General features: G+C 38.2%; 1 protein-coding gene across 1 annotated transcript in view; it reads right to left on the bottom strand.

Moving 5' to 3' along the window:
* ARHGEF12 (Rho guanine nucleotide exchange factor 12) overlaps positions 1 to 19,574 on the bottom strand; it is a 150,429-nt gene extending 130,855 nt beyond the window's left edge. Inside the window, 1 exon segment of the mRNA XM_055305875.1 lies at positions 19,454 to 19,574. Within this exon segment, the coding sequence (XP_055161850.1) occupies positions 19,454 to 19,485 (32 nt within the window). The 5' untranslated portion in view covers positions 19,486 to 19,574.
* Positions 19,575 to 20,056: the final 482 nt, after the last annotated feature.

The raw sequence follows: 20,056 nt of genomic DNA, 5'->3' as shown, positions 1-20,056 counted from the left end.
CTTTGGAAATGGATTTTCAATTTAAAAACCAATGTTAAAAAACAGTACAACTCATGTTACAATTATAAGCAAAATAAAACAATATTCTATCTTTAAAAATTAACTGATAGTTCAGTGATTATAAGACTATTGCAGATTATTAAGGTAATATCCAAATAATTTAAATATAGAAAAAAAGAGCCGACAAGATAAAGGCCAAGTTTCTTAACATGCATTCAAGACCACTCTAATTATCCTTCCAGTCTCTTTTCTCACCACTTTCCTTTATCTCAAATTTCATGTTCTAGCAATATCCCATAAATAAAAAAACTATACTTTCTAAAATGTCTATTATCCATGTCAGCAGCACCGCCACCACCTACACACACACCCCACATCTAAACAACTAACTCGGGGATCCCTGGGTGGCGCAGCGGTTTGGCGCTTGCCTTTGGCCCAGGGTGCGATCCTGGAGACCCGGGATCGAATCCCACATCGGGCTCCTGATGCATGGAGCCTGCTTCTCCCTCTGCCTGTGTCTCTGCCTCTCTCTCTCTCTCTCTGTGACTATCATAAATAAATAAAAATTAAAAAAAAAAACATCTAACTCAAATCCTTATCTTTAAAGAGGTTCTTTACCTACTACTTTCCTCCAAGAAAACTTCCCTTAACCACGTCTCCTCAGACTGTATTACAGTCATACCTCATTTTATAGCATTTTACATATACTGCATTTTTCACAAATTGAAGGTTTGTGGTAACCCTGCATTGAGCAAGTCTATGGATGACATTTTCCGACATTTGTTTACTTCGTATCTGTCTCACAATATTTCAAACTTTTTAAAATTACACTTGTTATAGTGATCTGTGGTCAGTGATTACGGCTTGCTGAAAGCTCAGAGGATGGTTAGCAATTTTTAGTACTAAGTATTTTTAGTTAAGGTATGTATTTTTTTTTTTAGACGTAATACAACTCTATGCTTAACAGACTACAATATGGTACAAACTTCACTTTTACATGCACTGGAAAACCAAAAAATTCATTTGGCTTGCTGTATTATGGTATTTACCGCAGTATTCTGGAACCAAACCTACATCTCCCAGATATGCCTCTATCAGATCTTAGAAACGTTGTCTTATTCACTACATATCTTTCTCTGGTTCTCAGCATAGTTATTCAACAGATAATTTTTGGAAGAACTCTCCAATGTTTTTACTTGACTACTATGTATCACTTAGCAACGTTAATTACATTTTACTTTCAACTTTCATCCCTTCATGAAGTTTCCTTTGTATACACTGTGCTCTCCTGGTACTCCTCCTACTCCTCTGTAACCAATGCCTTGATTCTCTGTAACAATTTCTTAATAGGCTTTGAGAGCACTTCTGTCCTCCCCCACACATGTGACCCAAGATATTATTTTGGCCATCCTCCCCTTATAATCTCATTCTTCTGAACTTGCCTATTCAAATTACTTCAACTACCATCACAAACACAACAGCAGCAGCCAAACCCTCACTTCTCTATAGGTGACACATATGTCATTGATTAGCCATGAACACCTGGATATTCCATAGGGTACCTGTGGTGGGCAGCTTCTAAAATATCCCCCAATGAATCCTGCCTCCTGGAATGCATGCTCTGTATAGGTCCTTCCCCACAGTGAACAGAAGTGATCTGTGTTACCAACAGTACAAAAATGACCGTGTGCCTTCTGATCCAGGCCAGTTCATAAAAGTTATTATGGCTTCCACCTTGTTCACTAAGATCATTTGTTCTGGGTAAAGCTAGCTGCCTCAACCATCCTTAGAGAGAGGTCTCTGAGGAACTGAGGCCTCCTGTCAACAACCAGCACTCACTTGCCCAGCATGTAAATGAGTCACCTTAGAAGTGGATCCATCAGCTCCATTCAAGCCTTTGCTTCAAGAACAGACATCTTGACTACAAGCACATCAGAGACCTTGAAGCAGAACTACTCAGCTAAGTGCTCCCAGATTTGATCACAGCAAACTATGAGATAATAAATGTTTAGCAGCAAAGTCCAACAGAACTTTTAGTAACGATTAAAATGTTCTTTTGTTTGTTTTTATGTATTTTTATTTTTTAAGATTTTATTTATTCATTCATGAAAGACACAGAGAGAGGCAGAGACACAGGCAGAGGGAGAAGCAGGCTCCCTGCAGGGAGCCCAACGTGGGATGGGTCTCCAGGATCAGGCCCTGGGCCGAAAGCAGGCGCTAAACTGCCAAGCCACCCGGGCTGCCCTCTTTTGTTTGTTTTTAAAGATTTTATTTATCTGAGAGAGAGGCCAGTGGAGGGAAGAGCAGAGGCAGAGGGACAAGCAGACTCTGCACTAAGCTAAAGCCTAACATGGGGCTCAAACACATGACCCTGATGAGATCATGACCTGAGTGGAAAACAAGAGCCAGAGGTTTAACCAACTGAGCCACCCAGCTGCCCCTGATTAAAATGTTCTATGTCTAATGTCCAACACAGTACCTGCTGACTACACTATGGCTACTGATCACTCAAATGTGGTTAGTGTGACTGAAGAATTAGATTTTTAATTTTATATGATTTTAACTAATTTAAATTTAAATGGCCACATGTTGGACAGTGCAAGTATATTTATTGATCTGGTATCATCTACAGGCAGCAAGAGAACTACTATGGCACCTTAAACAAAATCTGCCCCTTACTATATCTATTCTCCTCTCAATCTTTCATCTAACCAGTCAACCAAACAAAAATAACAAAAGAAAACTGTGCCTCCGCCCTTTTATATTCCCCAGCTTGGCAAATGATACCAACACCTAAACACCCAAGCCAGAAGGGTCCTCACTTTCACCACCTACCCTTTTCATACTACTGGTATTCTTAACATCATCTCAATAGCTCTATTTCTCTCTTCTCTTTTCTGGATATTGTTACAACTTCAGTTTAGGACTTCATTTTTTCATCTGGATTACCAAAAATGCCTCCTTTCTGGTCTCTCTATCCCTAAAACTGCTTCTCGAGACCAACCCATTCTTCATATTGCCCCTTGAACGATCATTCTTTGACATAACACTGATCTTATTACCTTTCTGATTAAAGGTCTTCAGTGGCTTCCCACAATCCAGAAGATAAAACCCGACGTCCTCAGAACATAAAAATAATCTGGTGTCTCTTATCACTTCAACTTACCAGCTGCTGTGCCCATCATCAACCTCCCCACTCTAATCACCTCATGCATTCCTAGAAAACATGACCTATTTCACCTCTGTGCCTTTGTTCACATTGCTACTTCTTCTACCTGAAATGCTTTTCTACCCCTCACCTCTCTGGTAACTATACCCTTTTTTTCAAGATTCAAAGGAAGTATTCACCTCCTCTATGAAGCAATTTCTGATTTATCCAGAAAGTACTGGTTTTTCTCAAGTCCCCACTGTACCTTGTGCACTTAGCTGCCTACATGTTTGTCTCCATTAGACCAGAACTTCTAAAATGCAGAAACTGTACCTGATTCAATGCTAACGATATCTGATAGTATAGCATAGTATTTAAGAATACAGGTTGCAAAGATAGACAAATTCAGACTACAATCCCAGTTTTACCACTCACTACGCATGTCACTTAAACCTTTTAATGTTCTGTTTCTTCCACTGTCAAATGCAATTTTATAACAAAACCCATTACTTCACAGAGTCATTATGAAATTCAGTAAAGGGCAGCCCTGGTGGCTCAGCGGTTTAGTGCCCCCTTCGGCCCAGGGTGTGATCCTGGAGACCCAGGATCGAGTCCCACATCGGGCTCCCTGCATGGAGCCTGCTTCTCCCTCTGCCTGTGTCTCTGGCTCTCTCTCTCTCTCTCTCTCTGTGTCTCTCATGAATAAATAAATAAAATATTTTAAAAAAAGAAATTCAGTAAAATAGTATGTATAAAATATTATAGTACATATTATATAACTTTTAATCAATATATTTTGGATAGAGAGATTAATGGTTAATGGTTTTACCTCCCCTACGTAGGTAAAAAAAAGAGTGAGAAAGGTCAAAATAGAAGATAGCATCTTTGAAATAACTTTCGTTAGGCCACTCTAGAGAAAAAATGATAGGTAATCCAGGAAGCCTATTGGGTATCTACTATGTGGTCAGGAAAGTGCAGGGAATGGCAAAAGAACTCACCTAGAAATAAATAAAAGGTTGAGGAAGAGCAGAGGTTCTAGATGGCATCAGATAGGAAAGATGAGAAGGCTGGTGATGACAATGAAGGCAAAGACTACATGCAAAAGGGTATGAGGGAGAATGAAGAGAGATAAGAGATAGAAAAACACAATTTTTTTTTTTTGAAAGCAGAATCCGTCTAAGCAATGACAAGACCTAAGATATATTCATAAAGATAATGCTCCCAGGATAAATAATATGAATTGCAAATACTGGACTGCTTTTGACTGGTAAAATGGATTAGACATTTTTAAAGTAATAAAATAAAAGTTTGGTGATGACACATTGATTCCATTTTACATTCCACCTTTTGCCTTGGGAGCCTGAAACAATGTAGGGATAATAAGACAATTTGGCAAAATTTTAAATTATACTTTTATTAAAGGATCCTGATGTTCTCTGGAACACAATTTAGAAACTGCTGCTATAAATTATATTAAAAGAAACTAAATAACCTTCTTTGGCTGAAACTTCTTATATTTGAATTTTATACTATTTGCGTTTGCCAAAATTAAGTGCAGTAGCAAATACAATGAACCAAGAGTCAAAAGACCTAGATTAGAAACCTGACTCCAAAAATGTACTAGCTGGGAAATACTGGACTAGTCAATGAATGTCACTGAATCTAAATTCCCCTCATCTGTAAAATGGGAATGACATCTGCCTTGTGGTATTGTTATGTGTATTAAATATAATGCCTATAAAGAATTGAGAATGATGCTTGATAAACAAAAGCTGTTTGTTATTGTTACTAAGTGAGAAAACAGTTGTAAAAGTATAGTAAATGTAAACTACTGCTAAATCATCTAAACATATATATGAAGATGACAATAATTTGACTTATTAGAAGATGACAATAATTTGACTTACTAGATGTGATAGGATGGAAGTGAATCACACTCTTGTGTGATAATAAACGTCTCATTTTTAAATACAAAAAAATAAGCATGGGCAAATATTTCTATAATAACCAGATTATGTATAGACCATGAATTGGTTGTTTACCTACTCGTTATTTTTTCCAATCTGATTTTTTAACTTTAGCAACCCTCAGAACATAACAGAACATACTCCAGACCAGTCATATTGAGAACAGTAAACTTTTCAAGCTGGATAAGCAATGGTTTCCTTATTGCCAACAGTGTGAGGAAGCAATGCTAGCTAAAATGAGATATGGTAAATATTTATGCAAAATTAACAGACCTTTACCCCACAGGGAGGCTGCAAGCATGGGAAAAAACAGCTTCCCAGAACTGAGCATAGCGGATGTCTGTAGATCTCCCTAAGGGCTAGAAAAGTCTCCACATCCATAAGAATGCTTCAAAGGGCATTGCTTTTTTGCATGCATCCTCTCTGTGGCTTTTAAACCAAGTAAAATTCTCAAATTATAATTTCCTACTCTTTCTCTACCTAGAAGCAGTACTTATTCAATAAAAAATTTAGTTTGTAGCTTCTTTTTTAAATCAGCTATCTGCCTACCTCTGTTCTAGATTCTCTGAGGTTATTAAGAAAATGCAAAAACAACAATATAGTTAAAAAGAATTAGGCTAAAAAATACACGTAAGTATCTCTTAATTTTCTTTCCAATGCTACAGCGTAAAAAGTGGCTGAACTAAAATGATTCATGCCATAGAATTTCAGTAACAACAAAAAAAAGTCACTTACAAAAAAATGAACAAAAAGTCACTGCTTTATGGCTCAGAAGATAAATCTAGAGCTTTCAAATAAAAGGGATATTTACACATTTCTTTAAGTAGTAGAAAATATAAGCTGAATGATAAAATATAAAGGGAAGATCACTACTATAACAAGAAATCCTTAAAAAGAAAATATTATCCCCATTGCCACTTAACCAAACAAAGACTCTTACTTAGGAAAAACTTAAACCCGATTTGCTTAAATCACTTACACACTTCACAAAGACCTGATTACCTAGCATTAAAATCATTCATTTGCTGCCTTTTCTTCCTCTCAATATAACAATTCTTTGAGTCCCTTCTTACCGCTTTGTGTGCCTACCACACTCTACACACACACACCACCACCAAAAAAAAGAAGAAAAAACCCACAAATCTTGTTTTAGATGGACCCTAAACTTTTTAAAAGAACTTCAGAATAGTTATAATGGAAAATGATTTATAAGCAATGTATATTAGGCTTCAAAAGAATCCAATGTTTACAGATGTGTGTATATTTAAAGCAATGAATAAGAAATCAAAACACAATGTAGCCATTCTTTAGAGGAAATGAGACAAAATGCCTCATGTCAGAAATCTGGAAAAGGGAGTAAGTAAATAGGTGATTAAAAATACAAAAGAGGGGATCCCTGGGTGGCGCAGCGGTTTAGTGCCTGCCTTTGGCCCAGGGCGCGATCCTGGAGACCCAGGATCGAATCCCACGTCGGGCTCCCGGTGCATGGAGCCTGCTTCTCCCTCTGCCTATGTCTCTGCCTCTCTCTCTCTCTCTCTCTCTCTCTCTCTCTCTCTCTGTGACTATCATAAATAAATAAAAATTTAAAAAATAAATAAGTAAATAATAAACATAAAAATACAAAAGAATAAAATATAGTATGAAATTATAATGTAAGACAACACTTTAATGGTGTTGAAGACAAAAATCCACTTTCCGGGCTTTATCCAACTGATTCAAAAGATCAACTGACTGATCCAGATGAGCCATCTTACTTAGTATAAGCAAGCCTGAGACCAAAAGGCCCAAAGAAAATGACAATTGGAATCGCAATCCCAACTCCTCTACTCAAAAACTATGTGACCTTATGCAAGTTAATCAATGTCTTAAAATTTCATTTTTCTCTGTTTTAAGATGAGGACAATATTTAAATTACACAGCTAAAAGATTAAAAAAGACAATGCATAGAAAGTTCCTGGGACAGTGCCGAGCACTTAATATGTACTCAATAAACATCCTTTACCACATCCCAAATTTCTTTATAAGACTAAATTTCCCCTACCTTAAAATATTTCTTTTCACCCACAGTTATCTTCCCACCTTTCTGAAATATAAAACATTAGTGCAGCAACTCATCAGGATTTAAGCACTGTCTTGCTAAATAAACAAACTACTGTAGCTTCCAGAATCTTTCACTGATCAACATATTTACCACTGGATGTACAAAGTTGCTAGTACCTTCAAAGAGGTAGCTAATGAGTAGAGATGTTCTCCTTCAAATAGTGACTAAAGCAATACCTAATCAGAAAAATGTGATTTCTTCTATTCAAAGGCAACGAACATCTAAAGCTTCTTAAATTTCAACTTAAAAAACACTGCACTTCTCACTTTAGGTAACTCACCAAAATATAATTAAACTGAAAAATAAAAAGGAAACAACTGGACAGTATGTGATGGGACAGAACAATTTAATTTGGAAAACAAGATAAATTTCACCATTGATAGTTTCATACCACTATTTCACCCCCAAAAAAGTGACTTCTCATGTTAATCTTCAGCATGAATCAATGGGTATCACTCTTACAGGTAAATTTCTTAATTGTTAAATATAAATCAGCAGGTAGCAGAAGCTCAAAGTAACTTTGCCAATGCAATGACCTATGCAGAGTGGGCATTCATTATTTACTGAATAAATGAAAAAGCAAATGACCTAATGTTGTAAAGATGGGAACTGAACAAATCCTGAGTGATCAATGGCAGATTTAAAAGTCGATTGCCAAGCCTACAAGTCTTACCAATTCAGGAACCAGAGAGGTTACTGTTTCAGTCTGAACCGAAATAACTGTCTCTCTTTTGCCTGTTCCTCACTTCCAAATGTATCTTAGTTCTAAAAACAACCTATAACTTGAAATATAAAGGATAAGGAATACTATCACAGTAAGGAGAAAACACTGTGACAGTAGTAACAGCAGCAAATAATTGTGAATTCAGAGTCAGTTTACATACACAGGTCAAATTTTAGGAAAACCTAATTTCAGAGATTTAAACAATAAAAGCTATTGTAACTTCTGACCTCTTCTGTGATAGGTACTTAAATAAAATACATTCTCGCCTAACCTTCCCAATGGCTCTGAAAAGTAAGTATTGTTACCCTCATTTATACAGATGAGAAAACTAAACTGTTGTGCAGAGGGTTTGCCTATGGTCTCCCAGATATAATAAGCAGCAGAACAAGTCTGACACACTAACACTAAGCCCAGGAGGCTTTTTTTTCTACATCATCTTCAATCGGTTCCTTTCTATTGCTTTCTTTTACAAAAGCTAAACACACAGAGATACACAGATATAAAATTAAGAGCTGAAATATCTTTTAACTACTTTTAATTTCTGACAAAGATAGTTTCAAAAAGAAGGCTGCCAGTGGAGTCAAAATTAATATAATTGCTAATATTTATCCATATAATATTTTACTTAATTCCTATTTTTGGAAACAAAATGCACCTGTACCCTACTAAGCAATAATTGCATGGGGAGAAGCTTCTTTTTATTAGTCACATCCAGGCAACACACCCAACTTACTTTTAAACACCATCCAAAGAATTCTGATCTTGTAGAGCTTCTGGGTAAATACAGTAACTAGAAACCACAAACCTTTCCCCAAATTGTGCAACTAACAAATACAACTGAAGTACAAATATATTATTCTGACAAAGGTACCAACAAATTATCTCTGAAAATGAATGTTTTTCTATTGTGATGCAACAGAAAAATAACGAACAATGGCAAAGTCCAAGAGTTATTCTCCATGGGAAAAAACTATTTACATTTTAAATAGACTATATTGTCCCAAGCAACCAAAGCCAGAATCAGTTCAATGCCAAGAAAAACTCAAATTTAAATAAAAATTGTATTTACAAGCCAATGATTTTACAAGCCAAGCATTTTCTACTGCAGTTACTAAACGGATTCTGAAATGAGACTAACAATATAACTTAATTAAAGAAAACAAACCATTTTAATACCTAGAAAGATAATTTTAACCTAAGTGTCTCTAAGCACAGTGAAAGAAGCCCATCAAGAAAACAAAATTAGCTAGTAGTACTCTACTAAAATAAAGTACTTTCATGTTTTATATAATTTATTCATTGGTCTGGATAAATCCTCCTTGATCACCTCACTGTCACCTGCCAATCTACAAACTGATGAAGGGACTCTGTTTAATTTGCTTCCCACTGTTGATTACATAACACTTTCCCCAAAGAATTTCCTGTGAAGCTGATGATCCTGGATGCATAATGAAGAAATGACAAGTATACTTATTATATCACACTGTGTGATAATAACCTCTGTAAAGTCTTGAGTCAAAATGGAGGCTTTATATCCCTTAGACAACTAACCTAAGCAGTGGCAAGTGGCTTTCATTATTTCTAAACCACAGTTGGACAGACTCTCTCCCTTACTTTTGGATCATCTCAGGAACCTCCTTAAAGATTGATATAGCCTTTCTCCGCACAGCAAATAGGATAGGTGAATATAAGATTTTTACAAATGGTTCTGATGTTTTTCCTTCAGAGTAAATAACATCACTGGGAACTCCCAGAACACTTAGAGCCATTAAGGGCTGGGATTCCTTTCAGTTGGCATCATTCCAACAGAGGCTCAGTGAGAAATGAAACCTCCTGCAAATCAAATCTGTTGCAATGTTTTTTTTTCCAGGGGTTAATTACCTGGTTCTGCTACACACACACACACACACTGAAGTGGAGAAGAGGAGGTTCTGGAAAAACAGATGACATTCTTCTCTATAAGCATCCTCCAGAAATACTCAAAATGAAATCAAAACAGGTTTCTGGCTGTCAAATTGCAGATACACTCCATGAACATCCTCTCCTACTTGACACCTGTCAGTCCCTAGTACCATTACCTCAAACTATTAGACAGCAAGATTAAAGGAAGTCGCACTTTCAGACTTTATTTTTCAGAGATACTTAGTGAAGTATTTATGGGTGAAGTATCCAGAAACTGCTTCAAAATAATCTGATGGAGAAGCAGGGCAAGGAAACAGATGAACCAAGACTGTCCATGCACTGATAATTATTGAAGCTAATTATGGGGACATGGAGGTTCATCATACTTTTATTCTCTGTACTTCTGTGTATGTTTGAAATATTCCATTAAAAAAAAAAAAAAAAAACTGGGCAGCCCAGGTGGCTCAGCGGTTTAGTGCCGCCTTTGGCTCAGGGCGTTGATCCTGGAGACGGAGGATTGAGTCCCACATCGGGCTCCCTACGTGGAGCCTGCTTCTCCCTCTGCCTCTGTCTCTGCCCGCCTGCCCCCCATGTGTCTCTCATGAACAAATAAATATTAAAAAATAATAATAAAAACAAAAATAAAAAATAAAATAAAACTTATACAGATTGAAAACAACCCATCTAGTAAGCATGGTGGACTATGTTATTCCTAATTTTTTACTCTCCCCTTCCCCTAAGAGAATTATACATCCTTACCCATCATTATGTGACTTGCAACACCACCTGTGGGAGGAATATTCATCCCTGGCACAGTGACAATGAGCCTGACCATTTGACTTGCTTTGGCCAATGACATGATTTATGTACACCATGACTGAGGAGAAGCTTTAAGAGCCACTGCACGCTTGCATCAGCTTTCCTGCTCTTTCCCTCTGCCATGCAAATGACATATCCCAGACAGAGGCTGCTCCTTCAGCCAGGGTTCTGAAAATGCTGCAGCCAATCCACAGATGACAAGGTGTAATGTAAGCAAGAAATAAACCAGTATTTTAAGCCACTAAAATTTGAAGCTGGTGTTACGGTAACACAAGCTAGCAGAAACTGATATATATACCTACTATGGACTAGGTACGAAGAATATTAAAATGATAGACTGCTGTACTTGTAAGGATGTTTTGAAAGATAGACCAAAAAAAATTATTAATTTTCTAAAGTGGCAAAGGATACAGTATGCAAGGTCCAAAAAAAAAAAAAATTAGAAGTATGACATTTGCAATTCAATCAGTTTGTTTTTAAGGTTCCAGCAAAGCCAATAAAGGGTTTTGTATATGGGTGGTACAGCCGCTGATCTCAAAGAAAATTCTCTAAATTCTATTATTTCAGTATACCATTTAAAACTAGAGAAGAAGTATGTTCGAACCATTAAGTTTTGTGAAAAAGCATTAATTAGTTCCATAAATGAAGTATCTACTCCATTAAGTTAACCCATGTAGGGTAAAATTATAAAGAGAAGAAAAAAAAAGAAAAAGAAAAAATTCTAACTGTAACTCTTACAGTGATTAAACAACACTTGAATGGTTACAGAAGTCAAGGTCCACACAGCAATTCTTTATTGCAGGAACATGTTTTTCCACAAATTTGAGCAATATCTGAACATAGCTGCAACTTGCAAACATGATTAGGAATAGGTCTGCACTATTCATCTTAGGATCTCAAAGCATTTCACAAACATTAATTTAACCCTCATATCACCTGAGAGGTAGATATTATACATTATAACCATCTATCCTGCCACTACAAAATGTTTAAATACCCCTTCAGCAGTACTTGCTCTGAGAAGGTCTTGCCCAAACAGCCAATAAAACAGGAAATAAGCTGACGGTGCATGTGCCACCAACAATCTCTGAAAAGATCAGACCTTCACCCACAAGAACCACTTCCTCTGAATAAACCACAGAGACTGTACAGGGCAAACCACATACCAGTTTGTGTGTGGGACACAGGAAGATAACCCATCCAAAATCTATGGAAAGGTATGTCTAAGCCCCTTCATGAGACCTTCCATATACATTTAAATGTAGACATCGATCTCAACTTACAATAGAGATATATCCCAAAAAATCCATTGTAAGTTGAAAATATCATAAGTTGAAAACACACTAAATACATATAACTTACTGAACATCACAGCTTAGCCTAGCCTACCTGAACTGTGCTCGGAACACTCACCTCTCAGCCTAAGGTTGGGCAAAATCATCTGACAACCCTATAAACCACTTTCATAATAAAGTGTTAGATATCTCATGCATTAAATACTGTCCTGAAAGTAAAAAATAGAATGATTATATGGGTACAGAATGGTTTTAAATATATTGGTTGTTTACCCTCACGATCATAAGGATGAGAGCAGTGGGCTTGCTGCTGCTAACCAGCATCAAGAGAGAGTACTGGTACTGCCTACTAGCCTAGAAAAATATCAAAATTCAAAGTACCATTTCTAAGGAATGCATATCACTTCTGCATTATCTTGAAGTCAAACACTGTAAGCTGGGAACAATCTGTATTTTGAGGGACTTGTTATTCTGTCTAGACAACACCAGCCAACTTCTGCATTACATGTTCAATTTCACATGTAACATCTTCAGAAGACAATGAAATTCCAGTTTTTCAACTATATAAAATCTACATTTTTTAAAGTTTTTTTATGTATTTATTCATGAGAGACAGAGAGAGAGAGAGAGAGGCAGACACAAGCAGAGGGAGAAGCAGGCTCCATGCAGGGAGCCCAATGTGGGACTTGATACTGGGTCTCCAGGATCACGCCCTGGGCTGAAGGCAGCACTAAACCGCTGAGCCACCAGAGCTGCCCAAATCTACATTTTCTAAAGCCAAAGACTACCTACAAAATTCTCTTTGATATCTTGAGGGTGTGAACCTAACATCAGCATTTAAATGTAATATTTGACCAAAATTGTAGTCTCTGAGCAATAGCTTTAAATGACTACAACAGGCTTTACAATATTAAAGAAAAAGCAGTGTAACAAGTGGCTAATTGCTAAGCATTGAGTAAACCAGGTTTTCTTAAATTTTTTTGTGAATTTTTTCATGAATTGTTACTCATAGTCCCAAGACAGGAAATCTAATTTTTCATTGGCCATTAGATTGGCTTGTCTTTCAACACTGGGAAGCTACCCAGGCCTATCATGTGACTATGATCTCAAAAAACAAGATTCAGCTTTTGAATTAGTAAAAGATCCTGTTTTGGTATGAATCTAAACTGTCAGCTGCATTGGTACATGCTAATTCAATAAGGTAAACATAGTGTATTTCTTCTTTTCCTGAAAGTCAATAATGTATGCTTGTGCAATTCAGGCAAAGCCTCTGACCTTCAGACCATCATGTGGTACCTGCACAGAATCAAAAAGCTAAAAATTATCCTAAGGCACTAGCTTCATAAGGTTCTCTTGGAGTTAGAAGCTGTCTCACAAAATCTTTCATATATGGCTATCTCGGTACTCCACATATTCTCAGTTGAAAAAGTAAAATGCCCTAACTTTGGCATCTCACCAAAACTCTAAAGTTTGAGGAAACAAAATCACTAGCAAAATACAAAAGAACAAAGACATCTATTTAAATAATTTTAAACTAAGTTGCTATCGATGAAAAAATCCTACCAATAAAATATTCAAGAGTTCTATACTCTTATGCATTTTATAATAATTTAAATATGCACTTTTTCCTTCTTTTATGGTCTCATCATTAGTAACAGCTCTTATAAATACAGTGGCAAAAAAGTAAAATGTTATGTTAATTTTAACAATAGTGTATTTCACTGGAAAAATAATGCTAAGTATTTTCAGGTCAAGTTCTTTTCACTCATATGTGGGGGGGGAACAAAAAAAAGGTAAAACTCAATATACAAAAGAAATGGAAAAAGTGACATACAATTTAAGGTGAGATTGAAAAACCACTGCAAAAAAAATTTAAAAAGTAAAAAATAACAACTTCCAGATGTATCACCACATTGCAACAGATACTTTAGAGCTACAATCACATCTCTTCATTTACTTACAAGTTCAGAGATGTCTTATCTTCATTTCTGATTGATTTTCAACCAAGGATGGCTCCTAACACTTAATATTTTTGTTTGCTACCCATCTGTCACATAATTGATAATGATAACACTTGTTACATTAGGGGCACTCATATTTTAAAGAATCACTTTGTAAAGAAGCCTTTTATAATGCAAGTAATTGCTTAGCTGATTTAGTAACTATGCTGTTCGTATAAATTTATTTGATCGCAACATCTCCCATATCCATTCTAAAAACTAACATAAAAGTGAATTAAAATAAACTTGAGAATCTCTTTAGCCCTAATTTTGGGCTATGCCTAGAGAAAACTGAAGACCCCCTGAATTATATTAAACTTAAGAGGGAACTTGCTGCTCTAGGATATGGGTAAAGATAAAATACAGAATACTATATTTGGTCCTAGGAGCACATCTAAGGGGGAAAAAAAAAACTCTGTACTAAGAGAGCAATTAGGGAAAAGCTAATAAAACATTAGGAGGGACAGGGTGATTTTTAGACAACAAATCAACAGAACATACAACTTGGCAAAGCAAAGAATAAGGGTGGGGGTAGGGAAACGGTGCTGGGTAACTGTCTGAACCATTTAGAGTCGTATAAACACAACATGGGAGGACAGCATTATTTAGCCTGCTACAGCAAGTATATACAAGTAAGAGGACAAATTAAAAGTCTGAGCTAAAGATCAGGAAAAACTTCCTGACTACTAGATCTATCAGATTACTGTTCAGTCTCGTGAGGAAGTGCCGAGAACTTGACCCTCTAGAATAGGTAAGGCATTAGAAAGCATCCCCTAAGAGAAAAATCCAACTCTAACTTGGCCAGATTGGAAAATTACAAAAGTAAAGTAGGACAGAAAAAATAATACACATAGTAAGACAATAATTTAAAGTAGAAAGAGGACTTGAAAGTCAGAAGATCTAGGTTAAAATCGTCCTTTCCAGTTTTATGATCTTGACTTAAAACAGTATAAGTTGTCTAAATGTTAAGGATGATCTGCCCTATGTGGAGTGAAAATATTGCAAGTGTTAAAGAATTACACTATAATAAGATATTGTTACATACATAAGAGTATTTTACTCAAAAAGAAACAAAATATTTATAATTTTGCTCATTCTAAAATTTCAGTTCAAATGTCACTATTTTGAGGACTCTTAAATCATTAAAAGGGAAGAAGAGAGAATGTCTTCAAATGAGGCTTTAAAACATCATCAAGTTTTAACAGAGACAGAAAGAAGTTATTATGCTCCAGCTCCCTGTTCCTGAAAATGTGACATGGTCAATTTCTAGGAGATAAACAATAACATGATAAGAAACATTTCTAGTAATTTTGTCAGACAGCCACGATATAAAAGTCTCTCCGATGACCTCTCGAAAAACCATTAAAATATCCTGCTTTCTGTGACCCACACCAGTTTGGTCGGCAATTCATACCCATTTCGAGATGGCTTTCAGAAGAGGCCACCACATGTTTACTCAAAGATTTTCTGACTGTTTTCTCTGGAATCAAAATGGTCCACAGAAAAATATGTAAAATCCACCGTTTATGGATTTCATCAATGTCTGCCTCAAATTTCACTGAAACTTCAAACTTAGTCAAAAAAAATCCTGTATGTTAACTCAATGTTATCTACTACATTTTAACTTGAAACCACCAATGTGTTAGGGAGCATTACCAGGTTACCATATTTTTACAGTGATTCAAATAGATTCTCTTGTCACCTCACTAAACAAATACGAACATCTTATAAATGTACCATTAATCAGGAAGACGACAGCTCTGCACTTTTTAAAAAGTTTACTTTGTACTGTATCTGTTGACTCATGTAAAAGCGTACAAGTGAATGTACTATTGCACGTCTGTATGAATCAGGATTTTATACCGTACCGGGAGAAAAGAACATTAAACTGAATACAAAGCTAGCTCTGGGATCCTGGTCCCTAATCTCAATTTTGTGTTTATCAAATGACCGACTTTACAAGTAAACGTTACAAATAATCTAACCTTGCAGATGACTCAGACAACCTTGAAAACAGCACACATACAGGAGTTGTTTAGTTTTGTTTTCTAATCAAAAGCATTATATGGCAATGATGGCAGAAAAAGTATCCTGGATGAAAATGCCAATTACTGGGTATACACATGTAAAGTCACAAGTTTGCATACTCACCAAAAGTTTGCTTCAATTAAACAAGCTTAGACCTGAACTCAGTACTAAGAAAATGCCAATATATTAAAAACCTTTGTTTATCTGTCAATCAGAACAACAAAACCCCTAAGTCCTAGACCAGACAAAGATCCATTTATTTCAAGTAAGACACTTAAAACAAAACCCTACCTGTATCGTCCCTGAAAACTCACTGTTCTAGAATCTAGCCTGAAACGGTTTAGGGAGTCCACTGAAAGAGCACTCTCCTCTCTCTCTCTCAGAAGAATTTCCAAGTGCCGTAAGACCCCCTAAACTCTCAGGAACAGAAGACAGGCACCTAAGAGGACTGCAAAGAATTAGGACGTATTTTTAGGACTGAATATAGCAATTGATGCAAACTGAAAAATAGCGATCAGATGCTAATACAACTTTTCAAGTGCTGATTCTAAAAGTGGAAAACTATACGTCTCCCAGAAGTTACAAAGCAAAACACTAGATGGTATTCATTAGCTGCTTAGGTTAAAAAAAAAAAAAAAAAAAAAAACAAAACCACAACACTATTCAGATACACTATAAAAACAGTAGTTACCATAAACATAGTTTGGATTTTAAATTGATAAGTACACCTTTTAAAAAGGGGGAAAATGGGGTGAGGGGTCTGGAGAGTAGAAGATGAAGAGGAAGAAAAGGGAATAAAATGACTGTGTTAATTTAACTGTAAAATAATAACAGGATATAACAGAGTTCTGAGTATCCACAGTGACCAATCAGAGCCTAAACATAGCTGAATTCCATCCCAGCCCCAGCACGTCCCTAACACAAGAATAAAACCCTTCTTATCTTGTTCAGCCATGTGTCGCCTGCCACAAACTGCAAAACAGAACAACGCCCAAAACCAGCTAGTCTGATTTCAAATGAGGACAGACAGACTCTGTAGTCAGAAGCACCACAATGAAAGAACTCTAACTCACACAGCTGGCCTGGTGGGTCTGCACACTCTACCAAACAAAGCCATACCACATACAGTACTTCAAACTTGAAAGGATCTTTAAAAAGCTACACTGGCACTGTTAATTTGCCAATAGCTCTAGAATCAGCAAAATACACCTACAGTACACTGGAATTAGACAGTGAGAAACAAGAATGGGGTAGACATAGCAGAGAAGCAGCTAAGAACTACTCTGTACCCATAACTTTGTTAAGGTACCCTGGGAAAAAAAATAACACTAAACTTAGGCGCGCTTCCGGATTTCACCCCAACATATATTTAAATCAGGGACAACTACTCTCCTAGCCAGCAAATGGATGCTTGATATCTACAGAGTAGGAAGATGTGTTTAAAGAAAATGTAATAGTCACCTAAGAATAATCTTGTTAAAAAAAATAAAACTAGTAGCAAATTTCTAAGATACAGGTATCCACAATGTCTTGGCAATGCCTTCTAAATTAAGTGGTTTTTAAAGGTGTTTTTCTTTTTTAAAAAGTACGTAACATGAGCCAACACCTGAACTTATTCAAGGACATCAATACCCAAACCAATTTGCAGATTCATCTTATACTTAGAATACTCGTCTTTTAATCTTTTGTGCTTAGCACGGGGCCTGGCAAAGGACATCCACTGACTACATATTTATTGTATATCTGTATCTCATCTAAGTTATTAAAAAAAAAAGTCCCAATATTTAATTTCAAGATAATAGAAAAAGGAAGAAAATCTCTGAGAAGCAGAGAGGAAGGTTATTAAGTGGGCACTATTAAGTGGTTCTCTTGTGAAATGAGCTAGTGACCCTTGGTTCTGTTTCTACAAAATTAAGCACCCCTAGTACCACAGTAAAAACTACTAATACTACATTAGTCCCTAATAAGACTTCTTGTCTAAAGGCTCATACAGAGGCCAAGAAGTGAATGAACCAGGAAAATAAAAACACAACATGATTTCTCAGTAGCAAAACACCCTGAAAGGAAAAGGGATGGGGATGATAGAAAGAAATTAAAGATAAGCACTGTTGCTACTTGTTGTTACGGGTACAATCAGAAAAGTTGAAAACTAAAATTAATTTAAAAAAAATACGCAACGAATATAGTTTAAATACTTAATGGAATCTTTTAGGTGAACATTCACGTGACACTGGAAAGCATCAACAGGAAGAGGAAGTTCTGTTTCTGGAGTAGCTGTTATGGTATGATAATGGAATTTGGCCCTTTTAAAATCAACAAATGAGTCTGACCATTGGGTGAAACTCTGTATTAGGAAACTCCACATTTTCTGCAAGAGCACTATTGTTGCACTTTTCATCAAAGTGCTTTGTTTTGCCCCCTAATTCAGTTATTTGATCTTTTTTTTTTTTAAATGATGTAATAGTCTGAATACGGACTTAAAAAAAAAAAAAAGATTGGCTGAAATTTGGAACCAGGATACAAGGTCATAATGAAATTGAGACATAAAATACAGTAAAAGGAATTCACTGTTTAAACCAATATTCCAAAGAATAACCCTTAAGAGTAAAGAAGCTCCACTTAAAACCACATAGCCTGAGCTCAATTCACCAACCACCAGGCAACACAGATAAGCAGCAGAAAGGACTCACAGAACTCAACACATCCACCTGCCATGCTTCTAACTACCTAATTCGCTTAGGGTTTGTATCTCTTGAATGCAAAAGCTTCTGGGAGATGAAATACGAAAAATGTAACAATTAAAATCAAACCCCATGACTCTCCCTCGCGCCCCCCCCACCTTTTTTTTATTTATTTATTTTTTAGCTCCATCAGGAGCCTGAGATCTACTAGTAATTTCAACATTCTGGAAAATGATTAGATAATAAACACTACGCAGCTCAATATTCAAAGAAGAGCAAGCTCAAAAATCATCCTGCAGCCGTCTCAGGACGAAGTCCACAGACGGCAATTCCTAAAACCTAAACACGGCGTCTGGGGGGACCACGGCGGGGGGCAGGAGGAAGACCGATAGGTGATGCACCAATACCCCCGGCCGAGGTCGGGCGCTGACCTTCACCCCAAATGACCTTCCTCTGGGTTCCAAGAGAAGCGCCGGATCCCGGTGCACGCACGCCCCGGAGAACGCCGCGACCGTGGCTCGTACCTACCCCATCCGCGGACAAATCTGGAGAAAAGTTTCTCTCCAAAAAAAAAAAAAAAAAAAAAAAAGCAGCAGCAGCTACATTTCCAAACTCGATCGAGTGGGTAAGTTGGCAGCAGCCGCAGACTAGCTGCGGAGCTCCCAGAGCGAGCGTCCCTGCTCTGCCTGTCAGCGGCGCCGGGCAGGGCGGGCGGGGCGGGCGGGGGCGGGGGCGGGGGCGGCCGGGGGCCGCGGGCTCGCCGGGCCGGCCGGGCGCTGCGTACCCACCTGTCGGTGATAGTGGGCTGTGTGCCGCTCATTGGGGCCCTTGGCGAGAGGTCCTCCTTCTATCCAACTTGCATGGTACGGAACCCCGCCACCCCACCCCCGCTGCTCTGCGACCAGGCCCGACTCCGCAGGGGACGCCGAAGTCCGGCTCAAGACTCCATGCAGTCATCTAGGACGTCCGGCGGGAAGGGGTCGGGGAGAGGGGAGAGGGGAGCGGGTCGGGGCGCAGCGGGAGCGGGCGGCGTCCCCGGACCCGGCGCGGGCCCTGCGGGGGGCGGGCTCCGTCCGCGAGCCCGGGGCGGGCGGCGCAGGCGGGCGGGCGGTCTATCTGGGGCTGCCCGCCGCTCGTGGCCACCGCGCCGGCCGCGGCTCGGGCCGCCCTGCGCCGGGCTCGCGCCGCTCCATGCCCCCGGCCCGGGGGCCGCTGCCGTCGTCCTCGCCGCCTGGGGCTCCGGGGGCAGGGCTCCCGCGGCCGGAGGTGCCGGGAAGCCGGTGTCTCAGCGCCGCGGGCTGCTCCCCATCCCCGGGAGGCCCGGACTCTTCCGCAGTCGGCGCGGGCGGCGGGCGGCGGGCGGCGGCGGCGGCGGCTCCTCCCCGACGCGC

Source organism: Nyctereutes procyonoides, unplaced genomic scaffold (genome assembly GCF_905146905.1).
Source record: "Nyctereutes procyonoides isolate TBG_1078 unplaced genomic scaffold, NYPRO_anot_genome, whole genome shotgun sequence".
Classification (NCBI taxonomy): domain Eukaryota; kingdom Metazoa; phylum Chordata; class Mammalia; order Carnivora; family Canidae; genus Nyctereutes; species Nyctereutes procyonoides.
This window is presented reverse-complemented; position numbering and strand designations above follow the sequence as displayed.